The following is a 20,832-nucleotide window of genomic DNA, read 5'->3' as shown; positions in this document are numbered from 1 at the left end:
ATAAATTCCTTTGCTTCTGCATTCTTACAGATGACATAGGGATAATTTTCACAACCCTATCTCCACAGCAAGATTTCCCATTCTCTCCACATAGCAAAAAGCACTTAGAAGATAAAAGGAAAATGAGAACTCAAGTCCTCTAGTAGTAGGTGTGTAATTACTAAATTCAACCCACATTGTGACCTGGGGTTGAGGGTAGGTTTTTTTTGTTTTTTGAGCCAAGGATAGAAAGCTGGTCATACTCTATAGTCACTCAACTTCCACAATTCAGGACACTCCAACTATTTTCTATTTACAGAAATGCTTGAATATTTAATAAGTAAACCCAGGTTGAAGGAGATGAATGAATGGAATCTTCTCAACATTTCCTGCAAATCACTTCAACATTAAAAACAGCAGAAACACGCCTTCACCAAAATGAAATGCAAGCAAAGAGCCTTGGTACTACAGTGGTTTAAAGCACCCTGTTATTAACACAGCTGCCTGCAATTTACTGCTGGTTCGAATCTCTCCAAGGCTCAAGGTTGACTCAGCCTTCCATCCTTTCTAAGGTAGGTTAAATGAGGACCCAGTTTGTGGGGGCAATAAGCTGACTTTGTATAAATATACAAAAGTATGAAGGCTATTGCTTAATGCACTGTAAGCCGCCCTGAGTCTCCAGAGAAGGGCGGCATATAAATCAAATTAAAAAAAAAAAAAAATCCCAAAGGTGCTTTTTAGGTGATGACTTCATTGCAATAGAATGGTATTTAGATATGAAGCTCTACACAGCTATTTAACATGATTTTGTTGGGTGGATTATCTTGGAATGTTGGAGCTGCTGAGAATCCAGTCCCTCCCAACCCATTATTATAGTCAGATAAAACACACAAACTAGATTCATGTTCACTCGTTTATTAGATGATAAAGTAGATAATCGGGAAATCAAAGATTTTAAAAAAGGGCAAAACTGAATGACAAGCAGATATTTCAAAAATGTAGTTATCTAAACAGATATCACAGTTGTTTAACAAGCTCAACAGTTTTTATTGCACACAAATCTTGCAATGTTATCTAGAAAGTAAAAGTTCAATTTCTGTTTGACCAAACATATATCAAAGTTCCATTAAATAAGAACCAGGAAAAAGATTAGTCAAAGAAGCAAGCATTTCCTTTTCTTCAATGTACTTGATTGCCAAGTGTGTAAATTATAGTTGAGTTTTTCTTTCTAGACTTTTAGCTGCATCTTTTAACTTTCCAACTAAATCCTAAAATATGAAATAAGAGCTTCAGAAAAGAAATATTTTGCTATAACTAATTTTATGCATTATTATAAATTCCCTTTGTACCAAAAGTCCCAGTGACAATGTATTTTTCTGCCATTTGATGTATTTAGGAAACATAAACATCATTATTTTAATTAGCACACATCATGAATGTACCTAAAGGGAACATTGTTGTAACATGATCACATATAAAATTAATGAGGTTGGACTGGGACAGATAAGAAAAAAAATAAATTTTATTTATCAACCTATTTGTCAAATAATAAACAGAACAATATAATTTATTACAGCTTAATTGAATATAAAGAAGTAAACTAACCCAACAATTTTCTGAGCTGGCAATCCTAAAATTATCTAATGCATTCCATTGAAACATGGGATTTTTACAAAAATGTGATTTGTACATATAGAATTTTGAAACAATATGAAATTGTAGACAGTTGCTTATTTCTTAGTTTTTCAAGTTTTGGTAAATTTACTCCTTTTCCCCTCATTAGTAAGTTTATTAGGTTTAATGAAGCTATCAATACATAGTAGTTTATGTAAAGTCAAATAAGCCAAATTCCATGTTCAGTACATATTATACATTCCAGTATACAATACAGAAAATGGGTTTCATCTAATGTAACACATTTGAAACAGTTTCCACCCATTCTGCCAAAAATATTTTTGCATAGTGCAGTCACTTATGTTAATCAACTTGAAAACTCATATTGGAAAAATAGAAGAGCTACAATTCTGTAGCATTTTGTATTTTAAATTCTGGTGCTACTCTATCAGTACACAAAAGGGTAAGATAAAATACCTGTAATTGATCCATAGAACAACTAAAATTAATGTCCTCATGAGATCTTGAATCAATGTTCTAAAATAACAAAATCCCAAACATTAGTCATTAATAAGTAACAAAACTTAAGCAATAATAATCTAATATTTGAATTTTCTGGATGGATGCTATACCTCTACTCTTAAGGTCATCAAATAGGCAGGGCAATAATTTTTATGAAGTTGATTAGTCTAAAGAGATAAGACAGAAGGAAAAAATAAGTTTTGCAAATCAAAGTGAAAAAGAAATAATACCCATTTGATTTAAATTACCTTGATTTGATATTCCAGCCGCCAACAAACATCAGTTACATGTAGTGGACATCTGCCTATACTGCGAACATCATAAATATCTATTAGGCTAAGATATGCTGAACAGCATAACTGTTGCAAGATCATATAGGTAAAAAAGAAAAGTAGCAGCAATGTATTAATTGTGCTTTTGTGGAGCATGTTACTTCAATTAGATAACTTGTGAAGATGTTTATTACTTTCAAGATGCATTTGAAAGTTGAAAGATTAATATAATTTCCCTGGACATACCTTCCCAACATGATTTCCAAGGTATCCTTATGTATCTACAAAAAGGGAAAGGATAAAAGTGTGTAAGCTTCTACAGATTACACTAAAATTAATGGAAGGAATGAAAAAAGATAAAATGTGTTTAGAAACCTGATATTCAGTGCAAAAATGTTCAATTCTTTCTCTGTTGAATTTAGAGTCTTCTAGATAGGTGCTAAAAGGAAAAGCAAGATGTGTTACCAATAAACCTAATACAAGTCAAACAATTTTTTTTAAAAGTTGAAGAGTTTTAGAATACCTTATGATAGATGTGTCAGCTTTTTGTTTTCCAGCTTCTATTATATAAGTGGTAGCTGCTGTGTGGCAGTATTTTAATATTACTGGATCAATATGTTCCAAATCTGGGTAATCTAAAAAGAAATGAATGCTTGATGATGACATATTTCAGAAGGATACACACACTGTATATACAATGGTTTTCTCATGCAGGAAGACTAAGCTCCATGCAATTATAGCAGCTGGGCAAGCAGAAGGCTATCATATTGACAACATTTAGTTACAGTTCTAAACACAATTTTGGGGGAAGGACTTATTTTCATATATCTCTCTTTATAAGGAATTAAAATAATGTTGGGGAAATTTCAGCAACCTTTCATCTCAAACATGAATAATTTCTGCAAGATTTGAGACATTATATTGGCTATTTCCAGCACCAAATTGATCTAGATTTCTCCCCAACAGCCAGAAAGCACCAAAGAAAGGAAAAGACCTCAGCCATTACCTCAACAGAGTTTCCTGTAGTTTCCCTTTCCCACTCATGGCCACCCATTCTTTGAACTACTGGCCAACAGAGAGTTTGGGAAGTAATCAGACTGACGAGTGTCAGTAGACATACTTTCAGAAAATTGCGGTGTTCTCGTTCGGGAGGAGGAGAAGAGTTAAACCCCCTTTTTGCCAATTAAGGGGCAGGCGTTCTCGGAGTTCAGATAACCGTGTGAATTTTTTTCCCAGTGCCATAGTGAAGTAAGTCTATAATTTCGCTTTTCTAATAACAGTGCTCGGAATACCGTGTCACCCCTCTACCCCACTTCCCAACTCTTCTGATTTTTGCTCTCTTCTCCTCGCCTCCCTTTTAAGAAAATCTGAACTGGATTTCCAGGGTTGCAGTTCAAACTAGCACCTATCGGAGGCCGCGCGTATTCAGCCCAAGCTCTCGCAGAGCCCTTCAGGCAAACGGTTTCTGCTGCGAGAGGCGGCCGGCTTCAAGAAACCTCGCAGCTTGGTAAACAGCTGACGAATGCTAATCGTCCAAGAAATTCAATTTGAAGCAAAAAAACCAACCCCAAACCATCAAAAAAATGAGCGACGTTTTTGAGCCATAAGATTAAGATAAATGTATTACAACCATTGAGTAAAAGAAGACTGTCACATGACAATAAAGCCTGCGGGATCCAGGTACTAAACCCAACTCGGTGCCTTATTCAACCACATTCATCCTCTTGCACCTCTGACTTTTGCAAAAATCACTTCCGACTGTCGGAAGGCTGGGAATGCCTCCTCGGAAGATTAAAAACAAAACGGTGGAAACCAACCAGCTACGACCGTCAGGGAGGCGGAGGAAACCACCTCCAAACGGCACCTTTTCCTTCTCGCTCTGCTTTCGGGAGAGAGTGGCTTTACCTTCGGTTTTAGGCCACAAATAAGCGAGAGGCACCCTTGAATTTCTGCAAGGAAATGACAACCGCAGGGAAATGGATAGCAGCGAGAACAAAACCCCGAAAGAAAAAAGGAGAGGACGCAGCGCACCATTTGAGCGCGGCTCAGCGCGGCGGGAATCCCCTGTGCTTGAGGGAAAACGGCCGTGGGCGCTGACGCGAAGCAGCCAGGCATCAGCTGTGGCCAAAGACGAGCGATTCGCCTTGCTGCCAGCACGCTTCCCGCGGCCAGCGGCCAGCGCCCAACTCCCAGCGCAGCGCGCAGCTCTTCTCCCCACCGGCGGACGGAGACTCGCGCCCGGAAACCAACACTCACCGAAGGCGGCCTGCTCGGCTTGGCCGCTGAGCAAGCTCTTGAAGGCAGCCTGGAGCAGAGCCTGGAAAGCTCGGAGCGAGAAACAGCTTGGTTCAGCCAGGATCTGTAAACCGCTTTGCACTGGATCAGAGAGTTCCATTGTGAGCTGCGCTGTTACCTTTGACACGTGTCCCACGTGATAGCCACGCTCAGCCGATTCTGCAGCACAATAAACTGGGCTGCGCACGCCGCAGTTTGCTGCTCCTGCAAGTGGGTGGTTGCAGATCTGCTTTCTTTGTCTAGGATTCATACACGACTAAACCATAAACCCTTTCACTGCGATCAAACCTACCTGCTTCCATTAAGCTCTTCGATAGTGTTGTATTTGCTATCTTCCTTTTCTTCTCATTCTGGATATGAAACTGAAGGGAAACAATAATAAGGATATAATAAATAATGCTAGGATATGATATACTGGTATACTAGATTCTGTAACCATTAGGTTCTTGTAATACACATATGCCTTTGTATTTGTATCACATATATTATGCCTTTATATTTGTATCTCCTGTAACAAACATATTCTGTTATTAGGCCTGTAATGTATCTGGTATTTGTCAAACATATGTCCCTGCCATTTGACCGGAACCCATATTAATCTTCTCCCTGTTTTTTTCTTGTGCCATCTAAGAGCATGGTACTATCTCAGTCTTAATTTATGTTGATCTGGATAGACTCCTACTTTCCAGGGCCAGGGGGCCTAAGTGGCCTGTTGCAATATTTTCAGGATCAGACTCAATAAATCTAGTAAGAGTTAAGAGTTCAAATATATCTCTCTTTATTTACACTAGGCATTCTATATTCACTGAATATTCACAGATAGAAGCAAGGAATGGGTGCGTGCAGCTCCTTATATATACAATGGGTGGAGCTAGGTGTGGGAGTGGTAAAGTATGAATACATTAAGAAGTGAAGAATAAATTAACCCCTGATACCCCGTTCATACACTATTTACATATTAGAGAATAAGGCATTTACATGTGACAAATCCCCCTCTAAATGCCGATTCGGTATGCTACACCAATTACATTCAGATTCAGGACAATACAAAACATACAATTTAGAAGTTAAATATTTGTGCTGCTTAGAAGGTAAAGGCTTTGTCAATATGTCAGCTAATTGTTCTGATGTCTCACAATGCACTGCTTTAATAAATCCATCCTGAGATAGTTGTCTCACATGTTTAAATTTTATGTCTATATGCCTGGACCTTTGTCCAATGGCATCAGATCTAGATATTTCGATAGCCGCTTTATTGTCTTCATGCATGACAAAAGGTAAGGCAGGTTTTTTCCAAACATCAGAAATTAAATCATTAAACCATACAAGGTTATTTGCCGCTTTAGATAAACAAACATATTCTGCTTCTGTCGTTGAAGTGGCCACTAAGTCTTGTTTGCCAGTGTACCAGTAAACTGGACAATCATTTAGGAGGAATACATAACCGGATGTACTTTTTCTGCATGAAGTGTCTCCAGCCCAATCCGCATCTGCGTAACATGTGAGGTTTGGTTCCTTAACATTATTAGGTTCTAATATCAAACAAAAATCTAAGGTATTTTTTAAATATCTTAATATCCTTTTAACAGCTTCCCAATGATACATTGTTGGTTTGCTGACATGTCTGGACAATAAATTGAGGGGTAAAGCGATATCAGGTCTTGTCCAATTAGAAATGTAAAGAAGTGAACCTATGATTGATCTATAGAACATGTTATCTTTGAATTCAGGAGATGATTCATCAGCATTTCTTAGGAAGTCAGTCTGCATAGGAGTGTCACAGGGTTTGGCATCACTTAGATTGCATTTGTTCAAGAGCTCTATGATCTTATCTCTCTGAGTAAGTTTGAATCCTCTTTTAGTCTTATTAATTTGAACACCAAGATACTTATTTACTTTGCCTAAAGATTTCAAAGAGAAATGTTCATTTAGCTTAGATACAAATGTTTCTCTTCTTTCTTTATGTTTACCTATGTACAAAATGTCATCCACATAGATCAATACAAATTCTATGTAATCATCACCTTTTTTGACAAAGAAACAGTTATCAGCAGTAGTAGCATTGAAATCCATAGTTTTAAGTACTTTTACTAAACAATCATACCATCGTTTACCAGATTGTTTTAACCCGTATAAACTCTTGTTTAATAACCAAGTCTCATCCTTGTTTGTGTATTGACTGTGAGGTGCTCTTACATATATTTCCTTATCTAGTTTTGCGTGTAGATACGCAGTCTGTATGTCATATTGGAATACATCGAGATTGAGTGCTGATGCTACTACTAGAGCTGTTTTGACACTCTCAGTTCTTACTGTGGGGGAGTATGTGTCAGTATAGTCCTCTGGATATTTCTGTGCATAACCCTGTGCAACTAATCTAGCTTTGTATAGGGTATTGCCTCCCTCTAAATTTTTAATTTTATATATCCACCTAGTACCAATAATGGTTTTGTCTTTTGGTGCAATTGCAGGTGTAAATACATTTAATCCTTGTAAACTTTCCATCTCTTTTTTCATTGCTAATTCCCATTTTTCTTTTTCTTTACGAGGAAGTTTTAACACTTCCTCATATGTATTAGGTGTCGTTGGTTCTCCATCCATGTGCATTATATAATCCTTGTATTTATTTGGCATTTGATTTCTGGTGTTTCTAATTGTTTTTTCAGGTTTACTATTGTTATCATGCAAATATCTTGCTTCCTTTTTTGTTAGTGTGTCTGTGTCAACGCTGCGTTGCGTCTCCGTGTGAACAAGGAGAAAGGAGTACACGTAGCCTTAGTTTGCTGCAACCTTCGTCTTTATTAGAACAATCCTTCACACGATGCACGGCAACACTGACGGTAATGCGGATACTCAAAGTCGGCGTTGGGAGCGGTTGCCTCCCAACGCCTTTTAAATAGCGCGCCGGCGAGGTATTAAGACCGCCGCCCTTCCGGGTTTACTGCGCATGCGCCGCCGAGACGCTGTCCCGTTGCAGCGGAAAGGCACACAGTAATCCCTCTCCCCGGCCGCCACCATGCCCGAACGCCTAACAAAATAATTCAACCCCCACCACCGTGTATCAGCGTAGACAGTCTCCGACGCTCCCATCGCCAACACCCCCGGGCCGTGTGGGTGTCGAGTGGATCGCGACAGGCGGCTCCCCCTACCAGGGTCCCTCCTGGAAAACACAAAGAAACATGTTAAGGCCTACGTCACGTCAAGGGTGTACGTCCGCACTCTGGGGCCCTGGTTTGTGAGGATACTTTCTATGAAATCGCTTGACTAAGCGATCAGCCTCCATGTCAGTGGCGGCTACCCACGATGCTTCTTCGAACGGGTAGCCTTTCCATTTAAGCAAATATTTGAGTTTTCCCCTACTAAGCTTTGAATCTAGGATTTGTTCTATTTCATACCGGTCATCCTTCATCGGGCCAGGCCTGCTTACAGGTTCCCGGACTACCTCTACGGGCTTCAATAAACTACTTGGAACACAGGGTGTACCTTGCCGAGTAGCGGCGGCAATTTGAGTTCCACTGTGACTGGATTAATGACTTTTATAACAGGGAAGGGACCCAGATATTTAGGGCTTAGTTTACGGCTCGGTGTCCGTAATTTCAGGTATTTGGTGGAAAGATATACTCTATCTCCAACTACAAACGGTTTATGGTCTGCTCTTCGTCTGTCAGCTTGGTGTTTTTGCATAAGGGATGCTTTCTCTAAAGCCTTTTTTATATAAGGCCAACTCCTCCCAATGTGGCTGGCCCATGTACCAGGGGCCAGCTGGTCCTGGGATTGTATATCGAGTTCAGGGATGGCAGGAAAGTCTTTACCAGACACTGCGTGGAACGGAGTAACCCCTGTACTCCCATGAACTGTATTATTGTAAGCAACCTCTGCGAAAGGGAGTAACTCCGCCCAGTCTGTCTGTTGGTATGACACATAACACCGTAAATACCTCTCTATCATAGCATTTGCCCGTTCCGCTGCACCGTTGGTGCTCGGGTGGAACCCAGAACTTAACCCCTGTGACGAGCCGATCATGGCTACGAAGGTACGCCAGAATTTTGCGGTGAACTGGACACCCCTGTCTGAAATAATACGACGGGGTGCACCATGTAGTCGGTAAATGTGGACAAGAAACATTTTGGATAATCTACGGGCGGAAGGTAGCCCACGACATGGTATAAAGTGGGCCTGTTTCGAGAAGAGGTCGATCACAGTCCATATAACGTTGTAGCCATTACTATTCGGGAGATCCACTATGAAGTCCATAGCGATCTCCTCCCATGGGCGATTGGGGTCTGCTACGGTCTGAAGTAGGCCGAGCGGCTTTCCAGGCCGGGGCTTCGCACTTGCACACACCTTACAACCCTTTACATAGTCCTCGACCTCTTTTCTCATACGGGGCCACCAGAATTGACGTCGTACCAGGTGTAATGTCTTGAGGAAGCCGAAATGGCCAGCGGTTTTCACATCATTACACCTGTGTAGTATGTTCAGTCGCAGAGCTAGGGGAACGTACAGTTTGCCCCCCATCCAGGCAAACCCATCCCTGTGTGTTAGATCTTGCCTATGTTCCGCCAGCCAGGTATCTGTTGCTAGAGCGTCCTTTAGTTCCTTCTCCCAATGTAGTGGTGTGGTATGAGACGTTCGGCCTACCTGTTGAACCCCAGGCATTAACGCTTGTACGACTTGTTCCCTCTTACTCTTATATTGAGGGAGCCGCGATAAAGCATCCGCCAAGAAGTTCCTACCCCCCGGAACGTATTTAAGTTCAAAATTGAAGCGTTGGAAATATTGTGCCCACCTCACTTGCTTGGGTGATAGGCGTCTTGGGGTTTGTAACGCTGCAAGGTTTTTATGGTCAGTCCACACCTCAAACCTTTTCCCACTGCCCTCCAAGAGATGCCGCCAGGTGAGTAAGGCCCATCTAACAGCAAATGCCTCTTTCTCCCAAATAGCCCAACGCCTTTCTGTGGGGGTCAACTTACGGGAGGTGTACGCACAAGGAACTAATCCGGCTGTTGTAGTTCTTTGCATAAGGACCGCCCCCACAGCCACATCGCTCGCGTCAGCCTGCACCACAAAGGGTAGAGTGGGGTCTGGATGTTTAAGGATGGGAGCTTGTGAGAAAAGGGTTTTTAATCCATCGAACGCCTGCTGACATTCGGAAGACCAGGCTATCACTTGGCTTGGCCGTACCTTCTGGCCTGTATCCTTCGTGCGGAGCAGGTTCGTTAAAGGGAGAGCCATTTGAGCAAACGCTGGTATAAACTGGCGATAGAAGTTCGCAAAACCGAGAAAACTTTGTAATTGTTTTCGTGTTTTCGGTGCTTGCCAGTCCAGCACCGCTTGCACCTTTTTGGGGTCCATTTCAACCCCAGTGCCAGAAATCCTGTACCCTAAATAATCTAGCTTTGTGCGGTGGAATTCGCACTTTGACAGTTTGACGAACAGTTTTGCTTGTAACAACCTCGTAAGCACCTGTCGTACCAAGACTATATGTTCCTCCATCGTTTTAGTATAAATTAGAATGTCGTCCAAATAGACGAGAACACCTCGATACAAAAATTCATGCAGAACCTCGTTTATTACCTGCATGAAGACGGCTGGTGCCCCCTGTAATCCAAATGGCATAACTCTAAACTTATAACTGCCTAGGGGACAATTAAAGGTGGTCTTCCATTCATCACCAGGTCTAATTCGGACCCGATAGTAGGCCTCTCACAGATCTAACTTTGTAAACACTCTACCGGTCGACAGTGTAGCTAAAAGGTCCTTCATGAGAGGCAGGGGATATAAATGCTCAACACAGACAGCATTTAGGCCCCGAAAGTCTACACACAAGCGTAACCCGCCATCTTTCTTCTCCCGGAACAAGACGGGCGCCGCCATGTGGGATCTGCTGGGTTGAATGAAGCCTCTGGCTAGGTTCTTATCGATGTATCGCCTTAATTCCTCTAACTCGGGTTTTGTCATGGCGTACATGCGAGGTTTTGGCAAACGGATCCCTGGTTTCAATTCAATAGCACAGTCTGTTGGCCGGTGGGGGGGTAGTATCTCGCATTCCTGCTCGTCGAAGACCGCCGACAGATCACTGTACTCCACAGGGTATTTACTCGGTGGCTGGTCTGGTATTGCAGCCCCCTCCTCCTCTGCTCTCCCGCTCAAGTCCTCAGGGACTGGGTCAGGGCCAAGTCCCAAGCGCAATCTCCGGTAACCACCCTCCCACCAAATAGTTGGTCTCCACTTGTCTAGCCAGGCCAATCCGAGAATGAGGGGCTCTACCATAGTGTCAACAACCACAAAACGGATCTTCTCCCAATGGTCCCCCACCTCCAGACGAACCGGCTCAGTTACTTGGGTTGCTGGCCCGCCCCCCAATAATGACCTATCCATCTGTTCAAACCGTATGGGGACCCGTAAGGGCACCAGTTGTAAACCGAGTTCCAAGGCTACAGATTTCCGCAGAAGACACCGGGTGCACCCGGAATCAATAAGGGCATCCCGCTCCACCCGTCCTGCTGTGCGTAAGTGCTTTAAGACCACAGGTATCACAAAAGGTCGTATCGGGCCACTTACCATGGGGTCTCCAGCTGCATCGTCTTCACTGCTGTCCGAAGCCACAGGGGTACTCCCTTGGAGCGGAAGGGATCTTGCTTCTGACGCTGGCCCACGGGTAGACACCGATGTCATTGTGGGCGTGGCCCCCCTAGACCAATCCGACGAAGAGCGGACTCGTTCTCGCCCTTTCCCTGTGGAGGATGGTGGTTTGGAGGCAGCCGACACAGGAGGTACAGGGCAATCAGCGGCACGATGTCCTAGCTGGTTACACCGAAAACATCGGATTGCACCCCTCCCAACAGGGAGGATAGAACGAGGAGGAGAAGACCCTACTCCCCGGGTTCCCACAGGCCTATCACTGCTGCGTCGTGTGGCGGTGGAGAACCCAGCCACCCCTCGAGGTCGAAACTCCCGTAAGCCTACATCAAGGTCTACTGCAGCCTTAAACCACTCCGTAAGTTTGGGTGGAAGACCCCTGTACACACATGCCTGTCTCAGCTCCCTATCTAGACCCAGGCGGAATTGATGGATAAGTAACCGTTCAGGCCATGCCCGTAAGCGGCCTGCCACGGTCCGAAACTCCTTGACATATTGTCTGGCAGGCCGGCCCCCTTGTTTCAACGCCACCAACTCGCCTTCCAACAATTGAGTACGTGATTGATCTTCAAAGCGGCAACGTAACGCCTCTAAAAAGAGGCCCACATCAGCTAATTCCTTGGCATGGTCGCTATGTAAGTCAGCGACCCAGTCTGCGGCCTCACCGGACAGGACAGTGGTTATAGCCACCACCATAGACCATTGCGACGGGAAGAGATGACCATACAAATCCATATAACTAAGGATCTGACTTAAAAACAACGAAACTCTGTCCGGACTACCGTCGAAGGTGGCCTGTAGGGGAGGAGGGCCCCACAGCTGTTGCTGGGTGTGCCACGGGCCAGGACCCCATCCGGGCCCCGGAGCCATCGGTCTAACCTCTGGAGCGCCCCTGACACCACTCCTGCGGTGGTCTCTCTGCTGATGGTCGTGCCCTTGCGACCCCTGCTGGTTGAATCGTGGTCCTCTTGCCCTGTCTCCATCCCCATCTTGACCTCGAAGGCCCGTATGGGACACAGTCTGGGTAGAACCGGGCGGTCCTTGGTCGCGATACTCGAGTCGTGGCGTTCCCTCCCCAACGCGTAATTTCGGGCTCGCCAAATGGAAACGAGCCTCCGAGGCGCTGTGAGGTGCCCTTTGTCCCTGCCAGGGTCGTGCCTCCGGTATCCATGGTTGCCAGGAGGGGGCGTCCCGAAAGCTTGCCTCGCCAAACTTCTCCCGTAAAATATCCAGCGTGGACGCCCCCAGTCCGGTAGAACAACTCATATCATATTCCTCTTCGTCTGTCCACCTCCGTTCCCTCCACCCCTGGAACGACGCGCCGGCCAGACCAGGGGGGGATGGCGCCCATTGCTCTAGCGACTCCCTCTCACCTCGGGAAGGCCACTCGTCCGTACGGGAGTTGTCACCGCCCGCCTGGGGCGTGGCCACCTTCGGGCGTACGACGGTCACTTCCAGCTCTTCAGACGCTGGGGTCTCTGACAAGCCCTCCATGTCCGCATCCAACTCCTCCTCGGCCGCCGGGGACTCAGCTGCTGCGCCCTCCGCCATGCCGCTGGACCGCTGCTGAAGCGAGGAGAACGCCGACTTTCTGTCAACGCTGCGTTGCGTCTCCGTGTGAACAAGGAGAAAGGAGTACACGTAGCCTTAGTTTGCTGCAACCTTCGTCTTTATTAGAACAATCCTTCACACGATGCACGGCAACACTGACGGTAATGCGGATACTCAAAGTCGGCGTTGGGAGCGGTTGCCTCCCAACGCCTTTTAAATAGCGCGCCGGCGAGGTATTAAGACCGCCGCCCTTCCGGGTTTACTGCGCATGCGCCGCCGAGACGCTGTCCTGTTGCAGCGGAAAGGCACACAGTAATCCCTCTCCCCGGCCGCCACCATGCCCGAACGCCTAACAAAATAATTCAACCCCCACCACCGTGTATCAGCGTAGACAGTCTCCGACGCTCCCATCGCCAACACCCCCGGGCCGTGTGGGTGTCGAGTGGATCGCGACAGTCTGTCTTTATTTTATGTTGACTATTTGTCCATGTTTTAGTTTTGATTCTATGATTGTTATCATTTAGCTTTTCTATAGTCCTTTTCTCTTGGGATTTCGTATCTTTGTTGTTACTTGGGAATATTTCATTAAGATGTATTTTAGACCAGTTGGCCTGTTCATGGAACACAGCTGTTCTGGAAACTATAAATTTGTTATTATTATCAATGAATCTGTATCCTTTTGTGCCTGTCTCATATCCCATAAATCTGAGTCTTCTAGACACATTTTCTCCCTTTCTTCTTAATTGTTTAGGTATGTGTACGTCTGCAGTGACTCCAAATATGTGCATGTGTGCTAATTTTGGTTTCCTATTATACATCACTTCATATGGTGTCTTATTTACAATGCTGGACCAGGTTCTATTCTGTGTGTAATTGGAATAATGTAGGGCTTCTGACCAGAATTGTTTGCTTAAGCCAGCATCTTCCAATGTGCATCTAATCATGGTTTGTAATGTTGAGTTCTTCCTCTCTGCAATCCCGTTCTGAAACGCAGAAAATGGGCTAGATGTGTAATGTAACATTCCTTTGTCCTTCAGCCATTGGGAGAATTCCTTAGACATGAATTCACATCCCCTATCTGTCATGATTTGTTTTATTTTGATATTGTGTTGCGTTTCTACACGTTTATAAAATTCTTTAAATTTCTGAAAAGTTTCATCTTTGTGTTTTAATGTATAAACAAATCCATAGCGACTATAATCGTCCACTATGGTTAAGAAGTAACGTTTTCTATAAGTGATTGATGGAGTTAGTGGACCAACTAAATCCATGTGTACTAAATCAAAAATTTTATTGGTTGACCTAGTTGATTTTCTAGGCCTGGGGCTAGTTTTTAGTTTTGTAGATTTACATACTGAGCATTCCAAATAGTTTTCACAATTTTTTATTTTAACACCTTCTGCGTGTTCAGTCATTTTTTGTACTACAGGAAAACTGGCATGTCCTAACTTCCTATGCAAAATATGAGCACACTCATCATGAATTGGCTTACCTATTTTTGGTTTTTTTTTCATTATGTGCATCCTTGTGATCATGAGCTACTTTACATTCATCATTGTCACTGTTGCTAATGTTTCCATCATCTAGTTCAATACAATCTTCCATATTTGAATCAATGTTGTGTAACCATTTTTCTTTTGTTATTAAATAAGGTAGGCCTCCTTTAATCATTACTGTACCTATATCTATTTTATTTTTCTCCAAGGTCGCTTTTCCTTTTGAAAAAACAATATTAATATCAGAATCTCTGCTTAGTTTTATGGCACTTAGTATGTTATGAGGTATTTCAGGTATTAGTAATACCCCCTCTATTTTTCCTAGGCCGGGTAAGGTTACATTCCCTCTGCCTAATACTTGAACCTTTTCTTGGTTAGCTACCTTTATTACAAATTTATCTTCTACAAATGAAGATAATATACTTTTGTTATTAGTGGTGTGATTAGTTGCTCCAGAATCAATAAGCCAATTATTGTTCTCAGTTTGTTGTATGTTAGTGTTGTCTTGTTTATTTAGTCCATTCAGTGAACCAGATTTTCTATCCTTTGAATTATCTCTGCCCCCTCTATGCTCTCTGTAATTTGGTGGGCTTCTATATCTATGTCTATCAATGGAAGACTGTCTATAATTGTATTTGTTTCTGTGTTCTGACCTATGTCTTTCTTTTGAAATTTTGGGGCAATCTCTTCTATTGTGTTCCCTGGATCCACAGTTGTGGCATCTAAATGTTTCATTATATCTTTCTTGAAAAGCTACTTTTCTATATGGTTTGTGTTCTATGTGGTTGTTAGAGCGATTCCTCCTTGAATTGTCTTCAGCTATTAACTTATTGGATAGACTTTCTATGGATAAGTATCCTAGATTGATTGTGTCTAAATGTGACATATAATTATCCCATGATGGGTCAAGTGAGTTGATGATAACACTTTTCATTGTTTGATCTGAAATCACCTCCCCCCTTAAATGCAGTTCAGCTCTTATTTTGTTTAAAGATATTAAATGTTCACTTATGGAAACCCCTGGTTTTATCCTAGAGGAAAAGAAATCTTTAGACATTCTTGTGGTAGTAGCTACACTGTCACTGTGAAATAAATTGAACATGCATTGAATAATTTCTGAAACAGTCAGATTTTGCTTAATGCTGTGATATATAGCAGGAGATACACTAGAAATTAATAAGAAAAATGCTCTATGGTGTAAGCAGTCTAATTTTAGAGTCCAAGGTCTTTTTGGGGGACTAGTGATAAAAAACAGTAAGTTTTCTTTCATAAAGACAACCTGGAGCTGCTGATACCATTCTTGTAAATTAATGCCATCTATCCTCAGCTTTGGGAAGTCACTGGGCAAATTTCCGATATTATTGGGTCCATTACTTACAACCTGAGGTAGTCCGTGATCTCGTAAATGCTGGAAATTACAAAATGGCGTGGGAATGCTCGCAACGAGCCTGCATGGTCCTCTCAGCAACTCATGTCTTCCTGGGCCGTCTGCGTAGTCTTGCGCATGCGCGTTGTCCATTTCGTCCCTGGAGTCGTCGTGAGAGGTTCTCGTCGTTGCGGCTCGCTCGTTCTGCTCCTCCTCAGACGAATCGGTCTCTGGCTCGATCTTGGGAGTCCTGACGATGGCGGCTGTTCTTTTTCTTCTTTTGAGAGCGTTGGTGCTTACATCGGTCTGTGGTGTGGGGCGGTATCTGCAGGGCTCTCTGGGTTCAGGCGTCGGTGCTCTCGTTGTCAGGATGGGAGCGGGTAGATTTTGAGGCGTTGGCTTGCTCGCTTGCTTTCTAGTTGACTTTTTGGTAATTTTTAATTTCGGCCCAAATGCAGCAAAAAGCGTTTTCATTGCTGATTTTATCTGAGTATCTGTTGAATCACCTTCACTTTCCGATTCTGATTCTTCTGAGATGTTTGACTTTTCTTTTTCGTTTTCACTGTCTAGTAATGTTTTTCGCGCCAGAAATTTTGAATCGAGTTTTCTGATTGGCTCTGCTTCGCTCACCCTGGAGGTCTGTTGAAACCAAGATGGCTGCCATTCAAAATTTTGCGCGGGATCACCGTTTTTCTTCTTCATGGTATTTCTTTCTGTAATCTTATCACTCACTATTTTTGAATCCTTTGGCTTTTCAGTAGTGATGTGCTTCTCTTTCGCTGCTCCGCTGTTTTTCAACATATCTTGGAGGTTCGCGATGAGGCTTTCATCATTCTTCTGGCTTTTTAATAGTTTTAATATCTCTGACCTGAGTTAGTTGTTTTCTATTTTGATTTCCTCTCGGTCATCATTTTCATTTATTATTTCTTCGTCTTCAGTGGTGTATTCTTCGGATTCTCTCGAAATCGCGTTTGTGGATTCATCGATTATTTCTTGATCCGTTTCCATTTCTTTGCTGTATGCCCTGGTGTTGGGCCTATCTCTCTTAGACATATTTAAATTTTTTATTGAGTCAATTAACCATCCTCTGCTACCAGCTTGTTGCAATATTTTCAGGATCAGACTCAATAAATCTAGTAAGAGTTAAGAGTTCAAATATATCTCTCTTTATTTACACTAGGCATTCTATATTCACTGAATATTCACAGATAGAAGCAAGGAATGGGTGCGTGCAGCTCCTTATATATACAATGGGTGGAGCTAGGTGTGGGAGTGGTAAAGTATGAATACATTAAGAAGTGAAGAATAAATTAACCCCTGATACCCCGTTCATACACTATTTACATATTAGAGAATAAGGCATTTACATGTGACATGGCCAATTGAGTAAACAAAGAAATGCTCAAGATGACTAATTGGGAAGTTTCTATTCCCCCTTGCAGGGCAACAAGGAATGCACGGGCCTGGATTGGGAGGCCAGAGTTGGGTACTAAACTGAGGGTATAAAAGGACGCCATACCTTCCCCAAGGTGTGGCTATCTCCTCGCATGCATTGTATCTGTATGTTCTGGATATAGTTCCACCCAGTATTTTGTTTTTGGACATAAATAAAATCTGTTTTCTTTGCAAGCCTCGTCTTGAGTCTCTCTCTTTGGCATTCTGGTGACTCAAGTGTATTTTGGGACCTTACAAAACTTTACTGATTTTTAAAAATAAAGGTATTCTATGATTATGTGCTGCTTCGTATTTTGCATTTATGCTTATAAGGTTAATGTAATTCATATCTTGCTTCAAATATATCGGTTTGTGAGCCAGGAGGTTAAGTTTTATGTTCAAATAAATATCTACAGTTTATGGAACTGTACTCCTAACTAAACCAGAATAACAGAGTTGGAAGGGACCTTGGAGGTCTTCTAGTCCAACCCCCTGCTTAGGCAGGAAACCCTACACCACTTCAGACAAATGGTCATCCAATATCTTCTTAAAAACTTCCAGTGTTGGAGCATACACAACTTCTGGAGGCAAGTTGTTCCACTGATTGTCAGGAAATTTCTCCCTAGTTCTAGGCTGCTTCTCTCCTTGATTAATTTCCACTCATTGCTTCTTGTCCTGCCTTCAGGTGCTTTGGAGAATAGCTTGACTCCCTCTTCTTTGTGGCAACCCCTTAGATCAGGGTTGTCAAACTCGCGGGCCGCATATGTCACGCACTGGCCACGCCCGGTTTAGCGAAGGAAAAAAGTCCCAATTTGTCACGTGACGACACCGTGACGACGCAAGTTTGACACCCCTGCCTTAGATATTGGATCACTGCTATCATGTCACCCCCTAGTCTTCCTTTTCATTAAACTCAACATACTCAATTTCAGCAACTTATTTATATGTTTTAGCCTCCAGTCCCCTAATCATCGTTGTTGCTCTTCTCTGCGCTCTTTCAACGTCTTTTTTACACTGTGGCGACCAAAGCTGGATGCAGTTGTTGGAAGAAAATTCCCTCGGTTCGTCCCTCCAGCCAGGATAAAGGTGTTAGCGCTGTAGGACAAATGGACAAGGAAGCAAGCTGCTGGAAAGTTTATTTTCGGAAGCCAGAGGATAGTGATATCAGCAATGAGTTCCAGGCTAGCTAGCTGACCAGAGAACCAGGTACTGAAGGTTTTATACTCTTTCTAGCTTTTGAGATTCAGATAGTTCAATGGGGTTTTGATGGTGTGCCTTTTAATGGGATAATTTCATCTGGCTTGGTCATTCAGGAAGGAAGAGGTTAATCCGAGTAGCTGGGAGGGAGTGGAGATGTAAATCTGGTGAGTTTCTGTGTGCCATTGTCTTAATCCTGTCAGTCCTTATTGTTTTAGCTGAAAGCAAAAGAGCCATCTCTGCATTCTGCATTCCTGTGGTTTCACAGTTTACTTTAAGCTGTTACATTGTAGCAGCTCCTTAAGCTCTTATTGGCTTGCCTGAGGCTATTCTGCTTAGCTGAGTGTTAAACAGGACTTTTATTCTGAAGCTTTTGTGCTAGGGGCTTAGTTTCTGTGGGAATGATTATTATTTTATGCTATGTTTTCCTATTTGCTTGGGGGAGGGGGTGAGTTGCTTTTTTCTTTCTTTTTTTAAAAATAGTATTTATTGAATTTTCCAACATTTAAAACACAAAACACATATTTACACTTATAACAGCTTTTCCATATCTTTCGTAACAATCATATTTACAAAAATTCTATTTATATACATCACTATCCTATGTTATATCCTTATTTAAATTATAATATCTACTCACAAATCAATATATATTTCTTATAAATTTTACATTCTATATATTATACTTGTTACGACTTATACCTTAGGTTTTACGTTTACTCTCAAGCCAGGAATACCATCTATTCCAAATTTGATAGTACTTGGATTCTTCCCTCTCCTTCATTTCCATAGACAGACTATCCATTTCTGCACATTCATAGATTTTCCTTATTATCATGTGGTCTGGAGGAGTGTCAGTCTGTTTCCAATTCTTTGTTAAAGCAATTCTACTTGCCGTTAATATATGTAACGTTATGTATTGTAATTCTTTCCCCATTTTCCCATCAAAAATACCCAAGAGAAACAGTTCCAGCTTCAACTCTATCCTCTGCTCAATTATCTCTTCCAGCCACTTTCTTATCTTACACCAATACTTTCTGGCCTTGGGACAGGTCCACCACATGTGGTAGAATGTTCCCTGCTTGTAACCACATCTCCAACACTCAGGCGATTGGTTTGAGAACATCTTGGCCAATCTGGCTGGTGGTAGGTGCCAGCGATAGAACACTTTATAAAGGTTCTCCTTATAAGCACCTGACATCATTAGTTTGTAGTTTCTCTCCGATAATTTATCTCAATGATCTTTCATTTTCATTTCATTTTATTAAATTTGTATACTGCCCTACTCCCGAAGGACTCAGGGCGGTGAACAGGTCTAATTGAATACTATGTCCAAAATTTCTCGCCAAACTAATCATTGTCTCCTTCACATACTTTCCCATATTCTCCTATCTTGTCTATCAATTTAATTGCTGTTTCTAATGGATCTTCAAGAATAAAAACCAGATCATCTGCGAATGCTTGCAATTTGCATTCTTCTTTTTGAATTTTCATTCCTTTTATATCTTTTTCTTCTCTAATATTTCTGTTTAGCACTTCTAATGTTAACACAAACAACAGAGGTGACAGTGGACAACCTTGTCTCGTTCCTTTTTTTATTTCAATAGACACACTCAATTCTCCATTTATCATTACTTTTGCTGTTTGTGATATATGGCTTCTATGGCTTGAATAAATTTTCTACCAAAGCCCATCTGCTCCAGCTGTAATAACATAAATCGCCAATTCACATTATCAAAGGCTTTCTGTGCATCTAGAAATATCAAAGCCATTTGTTTTTCAGGATGTGCCTCATAATATTCCAAAGTGTCCAGAATTATCCTCATATTATCTTTAATCTGTCTTTTTGGCAGAAACCCATTTTGATCAGGATGTATGAAATTATTTAGATATCTTTTAAGTCTTTCTGCCAGTATTGAAGCGAAGATTTTATAGTCTGAATTTAGCAGGGATATGGGCCTATAATTCTTGATTTGTTGTGGGTCGGTATCCTCCTTTGGAACAAGTGTAATATATGCTTCTGACCATGACTTGGGTAGTTTCATCTTTGACATGACTTCATTCATGACTTCTAACAATGGGAGGCTCAACGATTTCTGAAGTGTCTTGTAATATTCCGTTGGCAGTCCATCCAGGCCTGGTGCCTTCCCATTCTTTTGTTTTTTAAGTGCTTCAGTTAATTCCATAATCGTTATATTTCCTTCTAACATCATTTCAGTGTCTTTAGAAATCTGGGGTAGATTCACTTTCTGCAGGTATTGTTTAACACTTTCCTCCTCAATATTCTCTTGCTCATAGAGTTTTCTATAATAATCTTGTATAATTTTTTTCTTCTCTTTATTCCCATATCTAAGTTGCCCTTGATCATCTACTACTAGTTGTGTTATTTTTCTTGATTCTCTTTTTTCAGTTTGTATGCTAACCATCTACCTGGTTTATTTGCGTCTTCAAAATAGTTCTGTTT

The 20,832-nt window shown here is 42.1% G+C and overlaps 1 protein-coding gene across 2 annotated transcripts; it reads right to left on the bottom strand.

Annotated features, from left to right (window-relative positions):
- Nucleotides 1-1,175: 1,175 nt before the first annotated feature.
- COMMD3 (COMM domain containing 3) lies at nucleotides 1,176-4,816 on the bottom strand. 2 transcript variants are annotated; one of them, XM_070944449.1, is made up of 8 exons: nucleotides 4,644-4,816; nucleotides 2,911-3,022; nucleotides 2,763-2,826; nucleotides 2,634-2,668; nucleotides 2,364-2,424; nucleotides 2,226-2,282; nucleotides 2,071-2,130; nucleotides 1,176-1,247 (listed from the first exon to the last, which is right to left on the bottom strand). In XM_070944449.1, exons 1-8 carry the CDS (start codon nucleotides 4,780-4,782, stop codon nucleotides 1,188-1,190), a joined length of 588 nt encoding a protein of 195 aa, XP_070800550.1. In that variant the 5' UTR covers nucleotides 4,783-4,816; the 3' UTR covers nucleotides 1,176-1,187. The 2 variants fall into 2 exon arrangements, with proteins under 2 accessions (XP_070800550.1, XP_070800549.1); XM_070944448.1 differs by lacking the exons at nucleotides 2,071-2,130; nucleotides 2,226-2,282 and having other exon boundaries at nucleotides 4,644-4,801.
- Nucleotides 4,817-20,832: the final 16,016 nt, after the last annotated feature.

The sequence above is a fragment of the Pituophis catenifer genome, unplaced genomic scaffold, assembly GCF_029215685.1.
Source record: "Pituophis catenifer annectens isolate HBS135680 unplaced genomic scaffold, rPitCat1.0.hap2 SCAF_5, whole genome shotgun sequence".
NCBI lineage: Eukaryota > Metazoa > Chordata > Lepidosauria > Squamata > Colubridae > Pituophis > Pituophis catenifer.
Note: the sequence above shows the minus strand (reverse complement) of the source record. Positions and strands in the feature narration are given on the sequence as shown.

Excerpts from the sequence above, each read along its gene's own strand:
- COMMD3 (XM_070944449.1), bottom strand. The coding sequence starts at position 4,782 with ATGGAACTCTCTGATCCAGTGCAAAGCGGTTTACAGATCCTGGCTGAA. Across the intron at positions 2,827-2,910 it reads GCTGACACATCTATCATAAG|CACCTATCTAGAAGACTCTA; the intron begins GTATTCTAAAAC and ends TTTTCCTTTTAG. Across the intron at positions 2,425-2,633 it reads TTGGAAATCATGTTGGGAAG|TATAGGCAGATGTCCACTAC; the intron begins GTATGTCCAGGG and ends TGATGTTCGCAG.